A 22700-nucleotide genomic window follows, 5' to 3' on the forward strand; every position below is an offset into this window, starting at 1 on the left:
ATTTCAGTCTCCCTGTGCTAATTGAAGTACCCCCACACTTAATATATTTCCAAATACACCTTACTCACGTTTTGTGTTCTTCACAACTGCCATTTTTTTTATTACTTTGAATATAAACTTTCAGCAATGTTAAACATTTTAAGCACAGTATTTTCAGATAAATTCTACAAACGTATATTTTGTTCCTTTGGACTGCATGCACAGTGAACCTGAGTCATGTTTTTATTTCACACCATTTTAACTCCTGCTTACGTTTTTGTTTTACACCATTTTAACTCAGACTGCTTCTACAATCCCAGGAGAGTATGATGTAGCTTAAGCGGGAACATCCTTCTTTCCTTTTTTCTTTCTTTCCTTTAAACCCTCTCTTAGTTTCACTGTGTAGTGCTAGTATGCAGAGTTGCTCAGAGTAGCAAATACGACTTTATACTTGCTGACAGTTACAGACTTATTTCAGTGCTTTCCTAGATCAGAACCCTAAAAGCACAAACAGGTTCTCTGTCACATTAATAAAGGAAATGGTGGTGTACCTATCCACCTTAAAGAAGGATAAGGGGAATACAAAAGCTATGGATGCATACTTTTCTTGTTCTCTCTTTTCTCCCCTGCCTTATCATTACTTTGACCTGTTGCTTTCCAACACCGAAATTTTGTTCTCTGGTAGTACTCTATGTCTCAACTACATCAGGGGACATCAGAGTAAGCACAAATGAATTAGGTAAAAAGCAATCCTAGAAGTCTAGGTTCAAAATGCAGAGCTGTCAAAGTTAAAACAGTTCAGGGCATAATGCATCCTCTTCTGCTCAAAGACGTAAATCCAGAAGAATAATTACCTATTCTAAAACCTGAAACAGAACTGCTGCTGCGTAATCTTTAGTGAACATATGTCGTGACAACACTCTGAAAAGGGTGGGGGAATGGGACTGAGAAAAATTAGAAAATGAAACAAAGGATGAAAGAAAGGCTAACAAAATATGTGACTCCTAGAAGCCAAACAATACCACGTTATGTACCAACACTGCCAAAAAGTAATTAAGTTATTTGGTTTGGAAGGCTTAGCTTGAAAACATTAAAGGTCTTTTCCAAACAAAATGATTCTATGATTCTATAAAACAAGTGTCAAAACCAAGAAAGGAATTTTATAATACAGGTAAAAATGTTCAACTAGGATGAGTCTAAGACAGATGTACCAATAAAATTAAAATGCTAGAAGGCATTCACCTTTAAAGGCACATAGTTTTGGGCAATAGTACAATCCTGACTTCCTCTGTGTGCTTTCAGTAACAACACAGAAAGGGATGGCACTGCACAATGCTTTCCCAAGCTATGCACATGTAAACAGAACCAACAGATGATTGGTAAAGGATTAAATGAATAAATAAAAATTTCAGCCTTTCTCTACTTAACAATCTGCCCCCCCCAAAAAAAAACAGTGAACAAAACCCAACAAAATCGACAGGGTTGCCACTCTGATTCAGAACAGCCAATGATCCAGGAACCCTTTCTTCCAACATTCAAATTTCTAACACTCTAGAGTTAGCATTGTTCAAGGAGATTTACACTTTTTAAATGCAAGAAACATTAGGCTTTTCTCACTCTTTTTAAATTTGAAGATGGGTGAAACATATATACATGTGTATTTTAATGCATGTATCTGCAGCTTTTCTGCATTATAAGATACAAGAATCTGTGCTCAGCCATTTCTCCTCTTCTTCCGAACCAGAATAACTTCCTATCCCTCTCCCTTGCTCTCTAGTTTATGAGGTCAGCAAGCTAAAAAATATTTCTTTATAATGATTATTTATTTATAATCTCTACTACAATGATTAGTCACTTTGAGGCAAAATATCTAATTCACTGTGTTGATGTATAATTATGTACTTACCTGATTTATTGTCTCTTAAAACAAAGCTAAAAATATTCACATACAGTGACATTTCGAAGAAAGTGAAAGATGGAGCCTCAGAGGATCTCGCCCCATTTAATTTCAGATCCATTTAATTTAAATTAAAACCTGAAAATAGCTGAAACATTGGCTCACAGCTTCTAAACACTAGGTCCTGCTGTTGAATTTCCATCTTAAACAGTTCAAAGTCAATTTGCCAGTGTCGCGCTGTTGGAGTCAGCTTAGTTTGCCACATCCTACCTTGCTTGGAGATGTTAGTGGCAAAGGCTTTGACGTTTGCCAAAGCAGCTCCCACTGTCGAATCTATTATTGGAGCAACTTCCAGGTGCACCACCCTCACTGTTGCAGAACCAGAAACCAGCAACTGTACTACTGAAGCACAAGCAGGACTTGTTTTCATACAACCTGGGTGTATATTCCTCTTAAAAATACTCCATCTCTATGATCAGATAATTTCTCCTTAGCAGGAAGATGAAGAAGGATAAACACGAACAATGGAAGAAGCTTTTGCCTAGGGATGAAGAAAGCAGGAATGGAAAGAAACCTCTTTTTTAAGCAGACACAAGTCATGCGAGACTTATATATCTGCTGCCTGCACAACTCCACCTGCTGGCACTGCCCTATGGGACTGCCGAGAGACAGTGTAAAAAATAAAACCCATAAAAAGCTGGAAGATCTATGGCGTGCAAAAAATGTGCATAACTGATTGCGGATGGGTAGGCACCGAACAACTGAGCAAACCAGTAATATTTCACTTGGTAAGGGAACAGACAAGCACAGAAAGAGCTGTATGGTAATAGAAATTATCCCTTTGAACAGAAATGCTGATAAAAGGTTTCTTTCAGTGCTGCTTTGAACATTGTTGACTTAATCATATTGGAATATTTCTTCATAAATAATAAAACTGAGATATTAATTTAGACGGTATGACTGTAAGTATTTTGGAAACAGCTATAAATAAATGCATAGCTGAATGAGAATTCCATTTCCTCCATTATGTTTCAGTATCACATCTGACAGGCTTTCGGCCTATGTGGTACACACGTTGCTGGCCTTTAAGACAGCCTAAACCCCCTGTGGCAAAAGTAAGAGAAATGTGAGCAGTGGAAAACCCCTCACCATTTTATGATTTTTGAGCTCTCTGAAACAATGTGGTAAGTATTCTTGAATGCATATGAATATGGGTATGGCATGGTTAATATGTGGCTATTCTGCAATGAATAAAGTTCATGCTCCATGCTTCAATATTATATTACTAAAGTATCTGGTTGAATTTTATTGAAATGGTGGATTCGGTGTGATGTACTTACGTAATTATGATTCTTAATTTTGCTGCCTGAATAAGCAATTTAATATACACACAGTTCAACATACACACAGTCCTTTATGAAGGACTCTCAAAGTATAGCCTTTGTTAAACCCATACTCAGTTAATTTTTTTTAAGCATCTCTTGCAAAAAAAGTTTGACTAACGCCTTCTCTGTTCAGGCTGGATGTATTTGACCTTTGATATGATTCCTAACACGACTGAGTATGCAGACCAGAGCAGGATCTCATTATTTAAGGCTTTCAGAACCTCTGATTACATTGTTCAGAGTTCTTAAACTCTGGGTAAAAGTTAAGTATAGTGATTATGAAGGGACAGCAAATATACACCATTTATACTACATTGTTAAAAGAACAGAAGTACAAGCTTTGTTTTTACAGGGAATGCTTTGATTTAACCAAACACAGACAAAAATAAGAAGCAAGCTATTAAACACATACCTACAATTCATTTCAGTGGGAAAAAAAAATCTTCCAAACACAGAAACCCTTTCCGCTCAAAAAAACCCCAACTAAAACAATAGCCAGATTTAGAGAAATGTTTCTCATCTATGTCGATGTTTTTGCTGAGAGTTCAGTGCAGACCTCTGAGCTCCACATAAATGGACAGTAATTTTGTGGTGTTATCTTAAAAGAGCAGGATGAAGGGATGAGATTTCCACTGAAAAGAAAGACAGGGCAGCTCAAACCACCAATCCTCAGATCCTCAGATTTATTTTCCTTTGCCACTGGGATGCCGAAACATTAATTTCATGATTAATGTATGGAAAGAGGACACCTAAGAGCAAGTCCTGTATCTGCAGCTGGTAACGTCATCACTGTGGAGTGAAGGATCACACTTCTTGGCTCCTAAGTCACTTTGATCCTTTCGCAAACATTGCTGATAGTCTCATTCATTCATGATTTTGGTATTTTTTAAATTCTTCCTGACAGTTTTAAAGGGCTGCCCAATAATTTTAAAAGTTCTTACTGCCTTCTTTCAAATGATATCACTCTAATTTGCTTTTGTGCAGAAGTTACTGACAAGTACAACTCAGCTGCACGCATCTGACTCTCTTGTACCACAGAAAGACAACAGTTTACATTGACATTTTAAAAATCTTCCAAATGGCCCCACAGATCTGTTCTGTATACATGTTTATTGCTCACAATATGACAGAAAAAGCACTGCAGACCCACTTGAGTTTTTATTCATCTTTTATTCTAAGCAATTAACTTCCTGTTTTTATCACAGTACAGTTTCTTTTCTCTGAAATGAATCACTCCAAAAAAGATAAAGAGCATTAGGACTCAAAGCTGCCACTCATGCATACAGCTGTCGTTTTACTAAATTATATGAAACTTGCAAGTATTTCTAATAAAAAACTTTAAAAGGCAGCTTACTTTTCCTTGTACTGCTTTCAGCTCTTTCATTTGAGTTACAGCATGTTGTGGGAGCCTGAAGAAGGCAACAGAGAAGACTCACACTTCCAAAACATCTCAGAGGTTTTTCTTCGAATTCTGTTCACATGACCTGGCATCATCTCAAATTTAATATTCTTTTCATCTACCCCTAAAATTAGACAAGCACTGAAGTACTTCATAAATTGCATTTTCCAGGTGTCTGAATTGGTCTATCGTATCAGAATAAGGAATAGAAATGCCCTCCAGTATTAATTGCAGTTAAAATTTAAGGCACAGACATTCATTAAACTTAATGGCACTAAGAACAATCATCACATCTTTAACTTTAGACCTAACAAATCCAACGTACCGATCAAGGAATTGACTGTTGTACATGGACACTAACTTATTCCAGGCACATTTTATGATGCTTAACTAAAAAAGGACATCTCATCACAGCATTTGTATTTCCAAATAAATGTTTGGCATCGGTAAGTATGGACTGACAAGTATTTTGCGTAAAACCTTTTAAAGAGACTTTAAAAAAAATAGTTAAAAAGATAATATTAATTTAAAAATAATATGGGAATTAAAAATGTCTCCAAGATGTGTACCCTGCACAAAAGGCACGCTCTCCTTCAAAGGAATTTTTGCATGCATAAATTTTTAGTGTGGTTGTCTAGTACTTATTTTATTCTCTCTTTGATTTTTGTATACCACTTCTACTTGAGCAAAACTGTCAAGTTTGCATGCTTAGAATCAGGTTCCTAAATCAGTGGAGCAGATGCCTATTTAATTGAAAATAATGGTACACATTAATTTTCTACCCTGTAGGGGTACTCATAACTAACTTCAAATCAGTCAGACTAGCTGTATAAATCACAGACAGTAACAGTTGTTTATACCTGCTTGTGGGGACAATAGCATATGTTGTCAAATTTGGTTTAATTAAAAAGTCTATGCAATCAAAACCAGCATGATGGATGACACTTTTGTTCAGGATTTTTTTGCTAAGAAATGAGGATTCTGATTGACCATGTTTATAAACTACTTTAGTAAAGAAAATGAACTGCTCCAGATTTTCCTTAGAAATGTTTCCTTCTTGGGAATTTTTAAACTAACATATTTTCCAAATGGATAATTTGATTTTTCTTAACTTGAAACCTTTTATGTAGACATTTACTCATTAAAATATAGAGTTTCTCCCAATCAAAACTTTGTTTTCAGTCAAAACCATCTTTCTGATGCGTTTTTTTTAATGAGTTTCTAAAATGTTCATATTGTTTGACTCAAAAGTTCCCTCTCTGGCACATCTCTATAGCTGAAAGCAATTTACAGAATATTCTGCCAGAAACTGAGACCAGCCAAAATTATTTGCCAGAATCAACATCTAAGCAGCTTTGCTATTTGCCAAAAAGAGGGGTAGACTGTCCTTAATGGTTGCTGGATAAGTAAATGAAACATAATGAGGAATAAATGGTCCACAAATGCACCCAATTTCCCAACTCCGCCAAAAAAAGAGAGGGCAGTAGGCAGTCTATGAGAGGAAATTTTCTAGGACTTTATTTCGGCAAAACTGACCCAGCAAGAAGATAACGGGCACTGGAGTGCATCACAGATTAAAAGTTCCAATCTTGTCTATGGGAAGACAGCTCCAGAAACTGCAACCTAAGTTATTCCTGTCAGAAAGCCACAAACTACATAAAGCAGTAAGGAACCATCTCACTGCTGAGCACGAGACAGACTTTCAAACACATTTGGTGGGCCTCACGTTAACATACAGCTGAGTGCCACTCAATAGTAACATGAAAAACATCAGGCTGCCACGGGTTGCCAAAACATGATCTGATATTGTGCATTCAGCCCTGAGGCTGTAGATTCACTTCCTTAACTAAATAAAACAGGGCACATCTGCTTCTGACAACAGCAGTAAAAAAGTCATTCCATTGATCTTTGCTTTTGAGAGGAAAAAAAGATCTAGAAGACTAAATATAATGCAAATGTTACTACCTTAAGAAGTCCCCAAGATGAGAAACGGACACATCCTATTCCTGGAGGATAATTAATCAAGTTAAGTATCAATTTTGATCACAACTCTCCCAGAGAAAGTCCAATTTGTTGGACTGTCTTTAGGAAAGAAAGAATTTAGACAAATCTCATTCCGGTTTATCCTGTCACAGAACCCCAGAATAGCTGAGGTTGTAAGGGACCTCTGAAGCTCATCTTGTCCAAATCCTTGCTCAAGCAGGGCCTCCCAGAGCAGGCTGCCCAGGACTGTGTCCAGATGGCTTCTGAATATCTGGAAGGGTGGAGACTCCACAACCTCCTTGGGCAATCTGTGCCAGTGCTCAGTCACTCTCACACTGAAAAAGTGTTTACTGATGTTTGGACAGAGTCTCCTGTGTTTAATTTTTGTGACCATGGCCTCTGGTCCTGTCACCACTGAAAAGAGCTTGGCTCCATCTTCTTTGCACCCTCCCTTCAGGTATTTATACATATTGATAATATCCCCCTGAGACTTCTCTTCTACAGGCTGAACAGCTCACTCAGCCTTTCCTCATAGGAGAGGTGCCACAGTCCCTTCATCACCTTTGTAGCCCTCCACTGGACTCTCTCCAGCACGTCCATGCCTGTCTTGTATTGGGGAGCCCAGAACTGGACACAGTACTCCAGGTGCAACCTGCAGTGATGACATTCCTATTCATCGCATGACAATGTTTCAGCAATGTCTTCTGGTCTGTGAAAATACCTTTTTTTAACTCGATGTTGAAGGATGCATTTTTATGTATGTATTCTATTTCTGCTTTGCTTGGGAAGCACATTAATTAGAAGTTCAAAGATGAAGGAGAAATGGATTCTCTTTCATCTGTTACACCAAGAATGACTGATTTTAAACCCACCCTTTTATAAAGTGACTGATGCATGGCCATGTTCCAGCAAACTTCCCCGACACTTAAGAACATAATCTGTATAATTATTAGAGTAAAAATGTAAAGCAGTTCAGTTTTATAAATAAAACAAAGATGTGAACACATTATGTTTTCAAGCCTTCTTTTGCCTCCAGAAAACAGATGTAAGTGAAGCAACTGTAAGACTGGAGAATTCTGATACAACTATTTCGAGCCCTCAGGATGAACTCTTTGGGGTTTTCTTCTCTACGTGAAAAACGAGGTATCATGAAATTTACAGGAAAACAAAAACCAAACATCATCTTTAGCAGTAAAGAACATATTTAAACAAACCTTTTCCTCTTGGAGCTGCTACAAATTCCTTTTTCTTATATTAAAGGTCAGTCAAAAACTGAACATAAGGGAATAGATTTTTGTAGCCTAAAACTTTTTTTAGCTGCTTAATCATAAAATGCTACAATACAAGTTACATACCATACAATATAAGTTACATACCACAGTGCAAAGAATTCTTTTGAAAATTTACGATCTGCTTAGTTTATCATGATTACCAATCTACTGAAAATTATCATAAGGACTCTAAATCTTTTCCAATGAATACTTCTTTGTCCAAAATCCTTGAAAAAATTTAATAAAATACCATGAATTTGGGCAATCATTTACGTGAAAACATGTTAGTCATTAATGAATCCTAGTTGAGTATGAATACTACAATGGCAAATTCTTCAATGTCTTTTATTAGAGAACTATGGAAGAATTATTCTTAAATTCTACTAGTGCAAAAAAACAAGTTCTGGTCTGGACAAAAGTTGCAAATGAAAGCTGGATTTAGATCTTGTTAAACCACATAAAAAGAAAACTTCAATATCGGTATATTTATTTTTCTTCAACTCATGAGGACAAGCAGGGAGATATTAAGTTGTTGTTTTAGCTTTAAGTTCAATTCAGTATGTCTTAAATGGACACAAACCAAAATTGTAACTTCTTGTTGACTAACCACAAAACACAGCTTTTCTTTAGACAATATCAAAGCATGTGAAACAAGATATAAACCTTCTCTTTCAGTGAACAAAAACTAAACAAAGCTGTGCATTTCAGTAGAACATTCCAAATATCAAATTGAAAGTATGATGTGATTATTAATAAAGATTCTGCTGTTTAAAGACAAAAATGCTGAGATATTCAGACTAAATTTCTGCACAATATTTACCTCTGAACAGCTGAAGAATGCTGAAATACAGAATACTGCTATTACAATTTCTATTTATTGATATCAATAGGAAGTTATATGAGCATACATTTGTGAAAATGGAATGGAGAAAACCACTACGCCTTCACCTAACAAAAATCACAACTTTTCCCTGCTACTATGTAACTGGTTTCTAATTGGCAGAAAGACAATGGGAAACGTGTATATAAAATAAACAAGAATCCTTCTGCTCCATAGCATGTGAGGTTTATCAAAGCACTGCTCCTAAAATATCTTTGATGGGATGAGAATAATCTTTGGAATATGCCTATGATAAAAGCCAATTTTCCTGGACGAGAACAATGTGTTTAAATAATAGTTTCTTGTGGCCAAATGGAAGGTTGGAGCTGTGCAAGAAATAGAACTGTGACTGCAGACTACAGATGCTACAGACACTGGGAAACCTCTGATGTATTAAGGAATTTCAGGGACAACAGATGGGCATGTTGGGATCTGCTGAGCATTCGTGTTTCCCACTGAACTGTTTATTAACTTCAGGGCTACACCAACAGTCTTATAAAGCAAATAAACTTACAGGACTTCTTTCCTCTTTCTCAGAGGCAACAGGCATTTTCACAATTTCATTTCAGGTAGGATTACGGGACTGAAGTCATAATGGATATGTTACTCAACAGAAACGGTTGAAATAGCTTATTTCTGCTTTTGCCATTAATGTGTGCTTAGGGAAACATTTCCAAGTGCAAGTGCTTAATGAATGGGAGAAATCATTGCCTCTAACAAGTAATGCAGTGTGACATTAAAATAACTTAAAAATTTAAGGAACTCACCGATTCTTTTCTGCTCATAGTTTTGCTTTGGGAACGGGAGCGGGAGATCGTACTGAAAAAGGAATCCTTTTTTGATGCAGACAAAGGTGGAGATCCTGTAAATTCACGTCCTCCAGATAAGCTCTCTATGCTTGGAGATGAACTGATGTTTTTTGAACTTTGGCCTGCAAAGCAAGTATAAAGTAACAGAAGAATTAATCAATGGGCAGTTTCTTTTCCCCGTAAATAATTCCTTGTCTTAACTGGCATTCACTGAGATTCACAGATAGCTCAACACAGAATGAAATGTTGAAGTGTGTCAGCATGCACTGTGAGGGACTATTCTGACATACATGGAACTTAATTTTTGTATGAGAGAAAAATACAAGATCTTAGAGTATATATAGATACACAAACACACACTATCTAGTTTACATATATATATATGCTAAACAATATATATATATCTATCTATATGATAATACCATCTCAGTATATATGCCCTATCATATCCACAGACTGAGGACCTTCTCTTCCCTATGTAGCTTAATGAGCAAAAGTTTCACCTCGTAATAAAAAAAAAAAAAAGTGATGTCATCAACACTGCAAAGGAAATCCTTCTCTCAACAAATAAACTATAAAACTTGGTAAAGAAAGCTAAGAACAAGAAAGATTCCAAGAATGGGTTGGACACTGAACATCTAGATGACAATATCTAGACTTACAAAAGAAAAAAGTAAGTTAAGTTTGGGAAGAATGTAAGTTCTCATGCTTCCAATTTTAAGGCCATCTCCACCTGACAGACATTTCGATGAAGTCTACTCAATAGTCACTTATTGTCATTTCATGCAGCTTTTCAGAAGAATCTAGTGTTGTCCACTGTCATAGCGAAGACAACTCGGTAGATGCCTGAGCTGTTTCACTGTGACACTGTATGCAGTCAGTCTTTGATAAGGACCATTTCTTCCAGTTGAGGCCCACAAGTGATTTGAAATACTTAACTTAAAATTTATTTTGATTAGCTCCAGAAGAAAAAAACTAAACCAATTGATATGTCAGTTTTCATTAAGTTTCATTAAGAAAAGGTTGCATTAGGAGAGATGCTAGTTTTAAAAAACCTTTTATTATGTGTATGAGGAAGTCAATCCAGAGTGACCCAGTGCAATTCTAGAAGTTTCCGTTGTGAAATGAAGTAAAATAGACCGTAAAACTAGCTCTAGAACTCTTCCCTTTTCTTGTTTTGCTGGCTATGCTGATGAGTCTGTTTATGTTCTCCCTCTCTTCCTTTCCTCTGTTTTTGTTGTGCTTTTCATGCAACCATCTACAGCATCAAGAATGATCCTCTGAAACAAAACCAGTCAGATGTCACAGATACAGCTTCATCCCCTTTGCAAGGTTGTGATCGAATTCAAAACCACCTCCCTTGCCGACGCCAGTGGTTCATTCTCCTTTGCTCTGAGCTGTTCCCACCCTCTACACTAGTTTTACTCACAGATATGCCACATATTATTGCACAAACCTTACAATGTATTTAGTGTTTTGTCATTGTGTATGCACTACCAATTCTGAAAATACAAAACTATCTCCTTTTCCAGAATGGGTTAGTCTCCCCTTCATTACACACTGCAGTCTTCTCCCATGATACAGGTTTCTATAGAAAGAAAAGAAAACTAAAAGACAAAGAAATGAAAGAAAATAGAGGCAGAAAAGGCTGCAGAAAACACAGAAAAAAATTCAGATTTAGATACAAAAGGAGAGCAGCTTTGTGGAGTTCAAAACGTTTTAAACAAAATGAAACTAGCAAAACCTACTCATACAGAAACAACTTAATTCAGTCATTTAAGATGTAGAATGGTAACTGTCCTCGAAGTGGTGTGGAAGTCAGTGGTGCCGTGCTTGGCCACCTGCTGGGTGGAGACTTGGCCTGAGCCAAGTTCTCTGCAGTGTTTGTCCTACACAGCATATATTGCACAGCCTCAGCCACATGAAACCAGCAATTCACGTTGTCTTAAGGGAATAAACACAGATCTATTTAAAATGTCCTCTTAGCAAGAAGACTGTTAAATGCAAAGACTGAAGCAGCAAAGAATAAAACATCACATGTGACAAAACAGACCAAAAAGGACAAAACCCAAGAAAGGATCTGGGTTTAATATTCTCAGTGTTTTCTGGAAGCAAATTGGCATATAAACTGCTTCCCACCTTCTCCCTCGTTCTCTCCTGCCTTATTTTGCTCATCCCTCCTATAACCCTCCTATATTTCATGTCCTGCTTCTCATACTCCTGTGGACCTTCCTCTGTCTGCCTCCTCCTCTTCTTCAGACCCCTCCACATTGCCTCTTCTGCAACTTCCTTACTCTAGCTCTTTCCTTTATACATTCTTTCTTTCCCATCAACTTCTTCAACTGCACTGTTCTGTTTCTTCCCAGCCCTCCTCTAGTCACTCACTACCTACCACTTATCTGAACATCTTCCTTAAAGTGCAGGAGATGAAGCCTGTAGATCTCACAACTTTTGCCTTCACGTTTTATAGAGAAATGAGATATGCACTAATTGTGTGAACATGAGTCTCCAATTCTGTAAATAATTCTGCAGGTGGAAAAGGAGAAAACATGGCATGGCAAAGAGCAGAAATAATTCCGTCACAAGGAAGTTTTTAGAAGATTTCTAATTTTAGGATAAATCACTTGGCAACACCATTATCCTTACAGTTGCCTTTATGTAAGAAGGAGACTTATTATGCATTTCATAGTGACAATTTACAACGGAAATGTGTTTTTACAGTAGGTAAAACTTAAAAATAGTTGTGGAACAGATGAAATTACATATTTTAGCAAATAAAGCATTTATAAAAGAAATTCACACAGCTAAGCCAGAGTGGCCAATATAAATGCTAAACATAAAAAAATCTATTTGGTGGAAAGAATAAAGTACAAAGAAAAAACATCTTATTATGTATAAATCAGGCTAAATGGGCTTTCTTTCCCATCCTAGTAATAAGAAGGTATCTTCCGCATAAGATCAAGATTAAAACAAACAAACAAACACAATATTAAACAAGGAACAATGTATGTTTTTCACATACTCCTCAACTGCATGGCCTGCACTTCACCAGCAAATAAGAAGACTATGTGGTAAAATGTCATAGATAATACTGAGAGAGGGACACTTTAAATCTATTTAAACAACCCATGCACATGAAATAATGCAGCTTGGTAAAATAATGCAAAAGGTTTTCTAAGGAATTTTTTTTTCCATATTCTGTCTTTCAGCTCTAAGGAAAAGAAGTCCAAAATACAATAGGAAATTGAAAAGACAGAGAACTATCCTTATGGCTACCGCTCTGCTTGCTAAACAGCTACACTTCAAAAGATGGATCACAGTTTAGAGGAATGGAATATGTAACTCCTTGCATAGCCAATCAAGAGAAGAAATATGTATAGCTGAGGTTTTGTGGACAGAAAAATACAACTGTCCTAAAGGGGAATTTGCTCAAATAACACCAAGAGCTTTGACTAATGTGGTGCTTATAGACTATAAAATATAATAAAGATGACAAATAAAAACAATACAAGATGCAATGAAACTAAGATAGAGATGCAGTAAAACAGAAGGGATAAAAACACTATTTCTGTATGTTTTATGCCGAGGTAAGAAGAAAGCTTAGGATGCACCCGAATGAATAAACAAATCCGACAAAACTATCATCAGGAAACACTAAATTTCTATTCTGACACCAAACCTGCGAACAACACTGTGGCATGGATTATTTGGGGATGTGATTAAGAATTAAGCAAGACAGAAAGAATAGCAATTATGAATAATTATAGTGTGTTGCAAGCCATAAAGCAGAGTTCTTGGATTGTAATAGGCTTTTCTAATTTCCAGAGGAGTCATCATTTTTACAACCGTAAATAAGAAAGCTGGAAGACAAGTCACATCAATCACACATGTTTTCCCTAACGTAACAAAAAAGCCACCTATCATTTTCCCAACACAGAATTTAGTGGAGCTGCTGCAAGGACATTTAACTGAAGTCATGGTGATGCTTTTGAAGTCTTTCAGGTGTATCATGTGTACACCGATTTCTGAGGCATTAACAACCCTCATGTATCTTTGGAAATAACACTGTAGCACCAATGCGGAGATTTCAGGGTCTCAGGAGGATTGCAGAAAATGCCATTTGTATCTTCTCTATCGTGAGTCTTACTGATTCCACATCTTTCTTAATAAGCACATGGTACATTCTACTCCCTCAATAGCTTAACAAGAAAGTAATTTGAGAATGTTTCTAACTTTGGATTATTCCTCAGGAAAAAAAAAGGCAGAAAAAAAAAAAAAAAAGAACAGAACTCTTACCCTCCATGTAGAATCCAAATGTATAAAGTGATGCAATAAACTACAGTTAATAACTACCCAAACTCATCTTCATCTTTAGCAGTTTAATCAGCAACCTGAGAACATTACTGAATCAAAACTCTCATTTTCCTCTGTTCATTCTATTAATCTCAGATAAATACATTATGCCCCCCTAAAAGAAGATTAGAGACATCTAATCTCTGACCAACTAAGCATACACCAGAAGGTCCTAAAGCCTGTATGAAACAGGCTGAAGAAACCCCAAGCACAGAAATCAAATAAACGCTTATGAGGCACACAGAACAAATAGCTAAGGATCCTGACGTAAGCAGTAGTCATAACACATTACTGTGTAGGATATCTCAAAAAAATATATATGCACACTAAAATGCATAAACAGTTCACAGCAATGATGCACAGGATTTCATGCACTAAAAATACATCCACTTCTGAGGCAAAAAGGAGCAGTGTTACCTCCATGTGCTGCTTTCTACCTGGCTCCCTACTTGCCTGTTGCTAACGATACTGGGGCTGACCCAGGGTTACAAATGCTCTGCCTCAAAGCCATTCGGAAAATACACGGATATGGTAGTGGGAAAAGGGACTGAACTGCTAGTATTGCTGGCAGGGCAGAGGGTGGAGACATGCCATGTCTTGAAAAGAAGGCAAGTTTAAATGTAATGTGATCTATAATAAGGACTTACAATAAAGTAAAGATGACGGTGAGAGGAGTGGAGAGGACTTACAATGAAAGAAAGCCTCTGATCTTACCAAGTTTGAGTTAAGTTATAGGGGAGATAACCACGAAGTTTGGAGTTCTCTACTAAAATGTATGAAAAAATCAGAGGAAGACGCACAAAAGGCATACAAAACTGATGGCTCCTTCTGTTTGGCCCCTACAGGGGAAAAGAATAGCTTTCATAGTTATAAGAAGAGCAAGGACAAAGATACCAAGGAGAACAGAAGTAAGGCACGATATATAATTCAAAACCATTCAGATCTGCTCATCTATTACTCTGTATTTGCCATAGTCAGGAGGTAGAGTATTAAAATTTGCAAAAAGAATGATAGGAGTTTTATAAAACTTTTCAGATAAATTAGTTTCCCTTTTTCTCCTACACTGAAAATGGAACAAAGGCTTCCAGCACTTTTAAAATTTATTTAAACCATCTCATCACACAAATTTGCATGCTTATTATTTCAGGCCAAGGCAGGGAAGCTCCTCTTCAGTCAAATACATTAGAAGTAGATGTTCAGCACAAAATACCTGCCTCAAATATAACATGGGGGAAGTAATGCAACTGGAACAGACATTGATGGTCGAATTGCCCCACGTGACAGTGTGAGATGGACTACGAAGTACAAGGCAAACACACATTTTTAACGCAGACGGATGCTGGCTACAGAGAATGTGACAGAAGGGCCACGCACAGCACAGTCGGGGAGCGATGAAGCGAAGCTGCTTTTTTCTCTCGACACAACAGTGCCGCTCGGCGGAGGGACAATGGCAGGGAACGGAGACACCATGCGTGGGGAAGCCCGCGGGGGCGGCTGTGGAGCCAGAGGGGCACAGAGAGCCCCGCAGCCCCTGCAGCAGCCATACCTGGGAGGGCAGGGGGATGCTGCGCAGGGCCCGGCAGCCCAGCCTCACCGCCTGCGCCTGCCTCGCCTGGGAAACAAACAACAGCGTGAGAAGTTTTCCCCAGCACATGCAATTCACTGAAACGAAGAGCCGCAACTTTGGGGATTTTAGCTGAAAGAGCCTGCTTGGAACACAAATGACACTGTAAGAGAGTGGTGTAAGAGCAGGCAAAAAGAAATGGGAAGTTTTAATAATCAGAGAATTATACGCTGCACTCAGACACGTGCAAAAAAGCAGTGTTTTTAAGTGACTGATTTATAGCAAAATCTGAAGTAAAACAATCAAACCCAGTTTGTTTCTGGTACTTTACACTGACAGTGCCATTCTGCTACTTTGGAAGCATCATATTGTTACTGTCAACAAAATTTTGCAATTGCCTAAGAATATATGTATTTGTATGTTTTTTAAAACAGGAAAAAAATCACTTGTTAATTAGTGTTTTATTACTTTAATTTTCATTTACTTCTGCTATCAATAAAGACAACTTCTTTTTCCTTCTGAAAAAGCATACTCATTTTCTAGATGCAGTTCATAAATAATTCTAAAGATGGAGATCATTTCTTTAGGGCATATTTGGGGACTGTGGAAATTCTGTTCATGTTACAACAAACACCGCAGAAGTATCAACTCATAAAAACAAACAGTAGTCTGGAAACTCTTTAAATAGCTGATCACAGTTTTGGCAGAACTTCATCTTCAAACTGGTCCTCTAATGTGTCCTTGTGATGAAGTGGCATTCAAATCAAAAGCCTTTTGGGTTTCACCGTGAAAGGACTTAGAAGAAAAATTGTATCTGGCACTATCACGGAAGAAGTGAAAGAGAAATGCTTCTTTCTGGCAACACACTGCCATTTGGTAATCAAAGAGTATCCAGTTTCTAAATGCTCAAGAATCCAGTGGAACATAAAGGGCAACGATTTGGCTTTTTTCCCATATTTTTTCATTATCAGTATTTTTGTCTTTCAAGACAACAAACTCAACTGACAATCCAATGAACTCAAGATCTGAATTTACCCTTTGTGCCAATAAATTTCTTCATCGTGTAGGAACAAGAGAATATTTTAAGCCCTTTTCTATTAGCAAGCTACCTCACATAAGCAATCAGTAATGACACCCAATCTTCTGTGCTGAGGACAGGCTGAATGGAATTAATACATTATAAGGAGGAACTGGATTTCCAGTTAGGTGTCTGGATACTTCGTTCAACTGTGATTTGTAATGTTGAAGACTCATCTGGAATTACAGGCTTACAATTATGGCTTTTTATTTTTCTTTTAGTATTAGACTGCTGGTTTTCCATTTACATTATCTAAATAATACGTGTTTTTTCTTGAAGAAATTCAGCAAGTACCAAAACTGTGGAGTGGGAAATAATTACTATCGATTACATAAACCAACCATCCCTCATCTAGAGCACAGCGCAAGCTACCCCTGGAGGTGGCAGCACGAATGGCACCTGTCACTACTGCTGGTTTGTGAGCGGTAACTCCATCTAAACAGAGCTGTTAAAGCTGGGATAGGATTATTTTGCCAGTCCTGCAAGATATTTTGTTATCAAGGACTTCCTCACATTTAATAAAAAAAAATTAGATCAGGCAATTAATTTAATATCCTCAAACTTATAATCCTCTACATATTGATTTAAATTATCAGTACTTCTTGAGCTTTCAAAACCTGAAAGGACTAATACAATATAAGAAAAATTGATGATTTATTTTATGACTTGATGCCTGTCAAGATTTACAGCACTTTGGTCTGTTATACTGTCCAGCTGAGCACCTATGAGTATTAGATCAACCGGACGTAATTGTCTATCAATTTAAATCCTAAATCTGTGCCTCTCCCTACCTCAGCTAAGTAACCAAGCTCCAGGAGGTTGAGGTGAGCTGAAAACACAGTGAAGAACAGGAACATAAGACAAGCTAGAGCAGAATCCAGAGTTTGAAAAAAGCGAGTGCAGAAGGCAAGAAGGCATGTAAAAAGTTCAGCACAAACAGGAGTGGAATGAGAGCTTCTCAGAGTATGGATATATCCTAAATCCTAACGTGTAATGTCTGGGATAGAATTACCTGCAACTTCTCAGAGCTGTGGGGAGTGCCCTCATTCCCTGGCGACGCTGTACAGCACCTTCTTGAGTGGCCTTCTGCATAGAACTGAAAAGACTTATTCTCACTTTTAAGGTGCGATGGACATGATGCTGAGTTGTGTACAAAGGTATCTGCATCATGCTCCAAAAGGGTGTTTTTAGCCTGTTCACCACAATGCCATTGCAAATAGGGATTTTCATTTTTTGCTAAGCTATTCCTACTTTTAAACTTACTTCAGAGAGAATTCACTGGGCAGCGTCTAAGAGAGTTTATATTTCCTTTACCATTTTGGGTTTCTCTTTAAAAACAGAAATTATGGCACTTGGCAGATGTAGTTAGCTGCTGTCATTAAACATTTATATCCAACTACAGGCAATATACTGATAACTGTATAGGTCTGGAACAACAAGCATGGCACATGTAAAACAAAACTCACTGTCATCTTAATTGATTAAAAAAATTATATTTACATTTTGTTGCCTTTAAATTACTTCTGCAAGTGTTGTACAAAATATAAATAATCAGAATAGGGTGAGAGGAAGCTGCAGGTACCAAAGTGTTGCAGTATGTTTTATTTCCTCTTACTATGAAAATGCTTTGTGCCCTACATCATAGATTTGCATAATTTCTTGATAACTTTACCAAATCTCAATATTCCTATTGATACAGCTTTTACATGACAACTACCAAACATAACCACAACTTTTTATTCTGATCCTTGTATGGGAAGTGTCAGGTGCATTTCTGGATGATGCAACGTGTTAGCTGGCACATACAAGTGCAAACAGGGTCGTCCCTGACCAGCTACAATCGATTCCACCTACAGAGGTTGCTTCTAATTGTACACTGCTTTTTATATCAAGCAGGGAAAAAAAATAACAACCTGAGGACCACTTTTCAACCCAAAGGTAAAAATAGAATAATGTGATAAGGGAACGATGGAAAACTTTTTTAAAAAAGCAAACAAAAAGCCTCTCCAAAATTGTTGAAATTATTTCATTCCATGCCTAATTTTACTTCCATTGTCATGAACAGGATTTGCATCAAGGCTTCAATGTGTTTCAGTTTCACATTTGCACTGTAAAATCCTTGCTGGAGCAATTTCTGAGGCTATTCTGAGAGAAGCCGCGTATCTGGATTTTGCCAGGCGGCTGCGGTGGCCCTTACAGAAGTGCCTGTATCTCTCTGCTTCAAGAGAATTTTTGTACCTTTCAATTCTGCTTCCTCAGTCTCTACTGGTGATGCAACACATCATGAAAGGACTCTTTGGACCATATGGGTGCCACAGGAAAGAGAAAGAACATCAACTTCAGCTACCAAGTGTTATTTCCCTTCTCTTACACTTTCAAATCTGGTGAAAAATACAATGCAATCTTACTTAAAGGTTCAGGGCAGCCAGCACCAGCCCTCAAACTTGTAGCATTACTTAGGATGAATTGCCAGAAGCAGCAGATACCGTATCACTCCCCATACTCCTTGCACAGAAAATACTGCCATAGGCTGTCTGAAGATGAAACGCAGCAACATACCTTGAGCATGGCAGAGTATAGGAAACAACTACTGAAGATGAGCTTGTGACTTTGTTGTTTGAATAAACTGCCCACTAGAAATACAAAAAAAAGGCTCAAGGAAAAGAAGCAGTATTTACTAAACAGAGAAAGTGCAGAGGGCCATCACAAATTATTAAAAGGCAAATATGTGTTATTGTTCACATAACTTCTCAAATAAGCTCCACACATTCTAAAGGGAGTAAGATTTTGTTTATTGAGAATTGCTCTGTAATTGATCTAACTTCCTTCACTCATATTTAGCTAATATTGTTATGCATGGGATTTGTGCCAATAACCTGAGAAAAACTATATGAAATTAGTCCTACAGTTAAAAATACGTTGCATTTAAAAGACTGAAAAATTAATTGGCTAATGTTTACGGCAACAATGTAGTTTGTTGGTATGTCTGATATCATGTCTGGTTACTATTTTTTTAAATGTTCAGAACTTCCTACAGTATATGTACGTTCTTGACATACATCTAATTCTGTACTACATTGCAAATGTGCTGTTGTACTTAGCACAGACGTCCTGCTTAACAAAATGGTGTTTTTTTCTGTTTCCTCCAAATATGTACCCATAGATCTAAAATCAGTAAAAGGACTTTTGTCAGTTCTTAAGACATACAGCAAAGCTTCCCTCTGCACGTTCCCCCTTTACCTTTGCCCAGCTGAACTGGCATGCTTTCGGACTTCATCATCCTCTGCTGCTGTGCCTGGTGGTGCTGGCGGTGGTGGTGCTGCTGGGGGGCTTCCACTGCGCTTCTGATGGGCATGGCAGCGGGAGGAAAGCTGCTCCCGCCCGCAGGAGCGCCCACAGCCCCGCCTGAAGCCATAGCCGGAGCAATGAGCTTTCGGCCAAAATTCAGTAAGCTGTTGGAGACTTTATTGATGTTCAGTGGGGCAGCCTTAGCACTCGCCCTGAAAAAAAAGAAGAGGAGAAGTCATCCCATCCTTGCCAACAGTTTGGATAGGCACAGCAATGCATGCATTGCGCTCTAAAAATGGTGGAAAATCCCCCAAGATTTGAACATTAGAAGGAGGGTGTTTTACCACAGTCGCTCTGGAATACATGTGGCAACCACAAGGACTGCGTGTGGTGCGAGTTTTTCCCAACCAGTAATGGACAAACTGTTTTGGCCCTTTCTTCCTACAAAACGCAGACTAATCCGAAACAAAGCAAGTCAGCACCAATTTTTTTAATTGGCCTTTTTAAATCAAGAAAAATGAAAGAGTGACAAAAAGCAATCCAGGTGCTAAAGTGTCAAAAATTTTATAAAATGGACTTTTTGCACTTCTTATTCAAAGACTGCTTTAATCTTTACTTCTGCTAGATTAAATTCTCTTAAATGTTTAAAGTAACTCAAACCCAAACATTTCTTTCAACAAGCAAAACTAACACTAGACTGTAATTTTAGGTTGGCAGAGCTAGATGTCTCTTGCTCTTACTTCACCTTCTGCCCAGCACAGCCATTTCAAGCCATGTACTTTTTAACGGGAATCCTGATTTCTTAAGTGATTTTGTCTGAAAAATGGCTTCAGGATATAACACATATACTGGATCATGATCCTTATCATTGCTACTTTTTATTTTTAACTACGGTGGCTATTTAATTCACTTCAGTTATACGCAACATTAAGAATGAGGAAACTGTCGAACCATTTAATCTCTCTAAAATAAAGAGGCAAAGAAGCTTTAATTCCCAGCACAAGTGTTCACATAACCCAGGGATCAGCAAAACCATTCCTATTTCTTCATGCAATATTTTCCTGTTTTATATAATTAATGCTTGAATTACCCTTCACAGAAATATAACACAATCACAGAGACCTTTCCACTCCTCAGGTTTTATTTTACTGATCTGTACTTCAGTGATATAAATAGCTGTCTTCAAAGAATTTGAAGAAATACATGTCATCAAAACCAATATAATCTTGTACTGGGGGAAAAAATAGTTTTGCAATGTTTTGGGGAAGTTTAACTAAAAATAAACTACAAATGAATTAATATGGGTGACTTGTAACTTGCGCAGGCACCTAGAAAAGTAATTTTGATTTTGCTTTTCATATCATTTCCCTATTTGTCTCCAGATATGTTTTTTTTAGAATACACAATATAAACGCATGCACACATATAGAACATACACAGAAAGTAAGAACAGCTGAGCTGTTTAGACTCAGAATAGATACGGTTAAAATGAGAGACAGCAGAAGAAAGTATGTGAGCCTGCACATTCATGAGACACAGCCCCAAGCTGTATGGGGCCCTTCTGCCATACACTGGTGATGAAGAAAGACAGCACATAGCATGTTTTAGGATGAGCAGCAGCGCAGAGACTGGGACAAAGTGCTGCTTCCCAATTTATGGAAGCTGATAAGGAATGATTGCTGAATAATGATTACAGCGTGTTTCCGTGTCTCCCAGTTTTTCTGTTTGCTGCCGATACTACAAAAAGTCTTTCTGTAGCCACCTGAGGATGCTTGACAAAGATAGAATCTTCAGAACTATAAAATACTCTTGCAGGAGTCCCAAATGGTTTCAAAAGCAAACCGAATAGGTCCCAGTGATTTTAAAGAAGAGGACATGGTAAAACGTTTATTACTAATCAATTTTACTCTGCTACTACCTAACAGATTGATTGTCTAATCAGTTTCCCAAGGTATTGCAGACACACTTGAGGAAAAAAAAGGGATTTTTTCCCTATTCCATCACATATACGTGGCATCAGAAGAGTCAATGCAGGGCCTTTTGTTCAATGCCTTCTCCGTTCCAGAAAGGAAACAAAGATTGTTGCTTTCAAAGGTGGAAGAAGAAATGCCAAATGCTGGCTTAGCAGATGTCAACCAGTTCTCAACAGTTTGCAATGAATCTAATTACATCACTGATTTCAGTCACAACAGTAATAACTGGGTTGAGGTTCAGAATCCAAACTTCAGTGTATTTGGCGTATTTTTTCACCCTCCGTCTACTGAAACTAATCACCAAGATTGGGGTGGTATATATCACTCACTTATCTGAAACATCATCTTAGAAAGGAAATAATGGCTTGCACATTGGGTCCTAGGTTTGTGTTGTCTCTAGGTCTAGAGCTTTGACAATCAGTAAAAAAACCCCTGGACTTTGCACAAAAAATGATATTTACTTGAAGTAAATCTCTTTCTCTGACAGGCTACCTGACAAAGCCACTGGACGCTTTGAGCTAATCGCATCATGGGAATCATAATGGTCCACAGACGCAGGAGACAAAGTTTATAGACTTGTGTATTTGTGTTTGCCAGCTTGTTTCTTTCTTGTTTCATTTTTTCAGCTATATTTTGTGTAATAAAAAGTATCTGTTTAATTTCCTGATTTGACATACAGGTAAACCAAGAGAAGTCAGCTTATTTACATTTTTCAGATGGTTGGAAAGAGACATTTTGAGAAACTTCATTTTACAGGAACAATAACCACCAAAAATCTTCGCTAAGCTGTTATGTCTGAAATACGATTTAAAAAAAAGCTTTCAACAATAACGTCCAACAA

At 37.5% G+C, this 22700-nt stretch overlaps 1 protein-coding gene across 4 annotated transcripts in view; it reads right to left on the reverse strand.

Moving 5' to 3' along the window:
• The window catches only part of TBC1D5 (TBC1 domain family member 5), a 192942-nt gene that overhangs the window by 36354 nt on the left and 133888 nt on the right, over positions 1 to 22700 (reverse strand). For 2 of the 4 annotated variants that reach the window (XM_086467911.1, XM_086467910.1), the window contains exons 15-16: positions 19839 to 20098; positions 9562 to 9725 (exon numbers count right to left, since the gene is read on the reverse strand). In XM_086467911.1, the coding sequence (XP_086324037.1) occupies positions 9562 to 9725; positions 19839 to 20098 (424 nt within the window). Of the gene's footprint in view, positions 1 to 9557; positions 9726 to 15502; positions 15569 to 19838; positions 20099 to 22700 lie in introns of all 4 variants that reach the window. The other 2 variants (XM_086467908.1, XM_086467909.1) reach the window with 2 other exon arrangements.

This window comes from Leptosomus discolor, chromosome 7 (genome assembly GCF_034619465.1).
Source record: "Leptosomus discolor isolate bLepDis1 chromosome 7, bLepDis1.hap2, whole genome shotgun sequence".
NCBI classification, from domain to species: domain Eukaryota; kingdom Metazoa; phylum Chordata; class Aves; order Leptosomiformes; family Leptosomidae; genus Leptosomus; species Leptosomus discolor.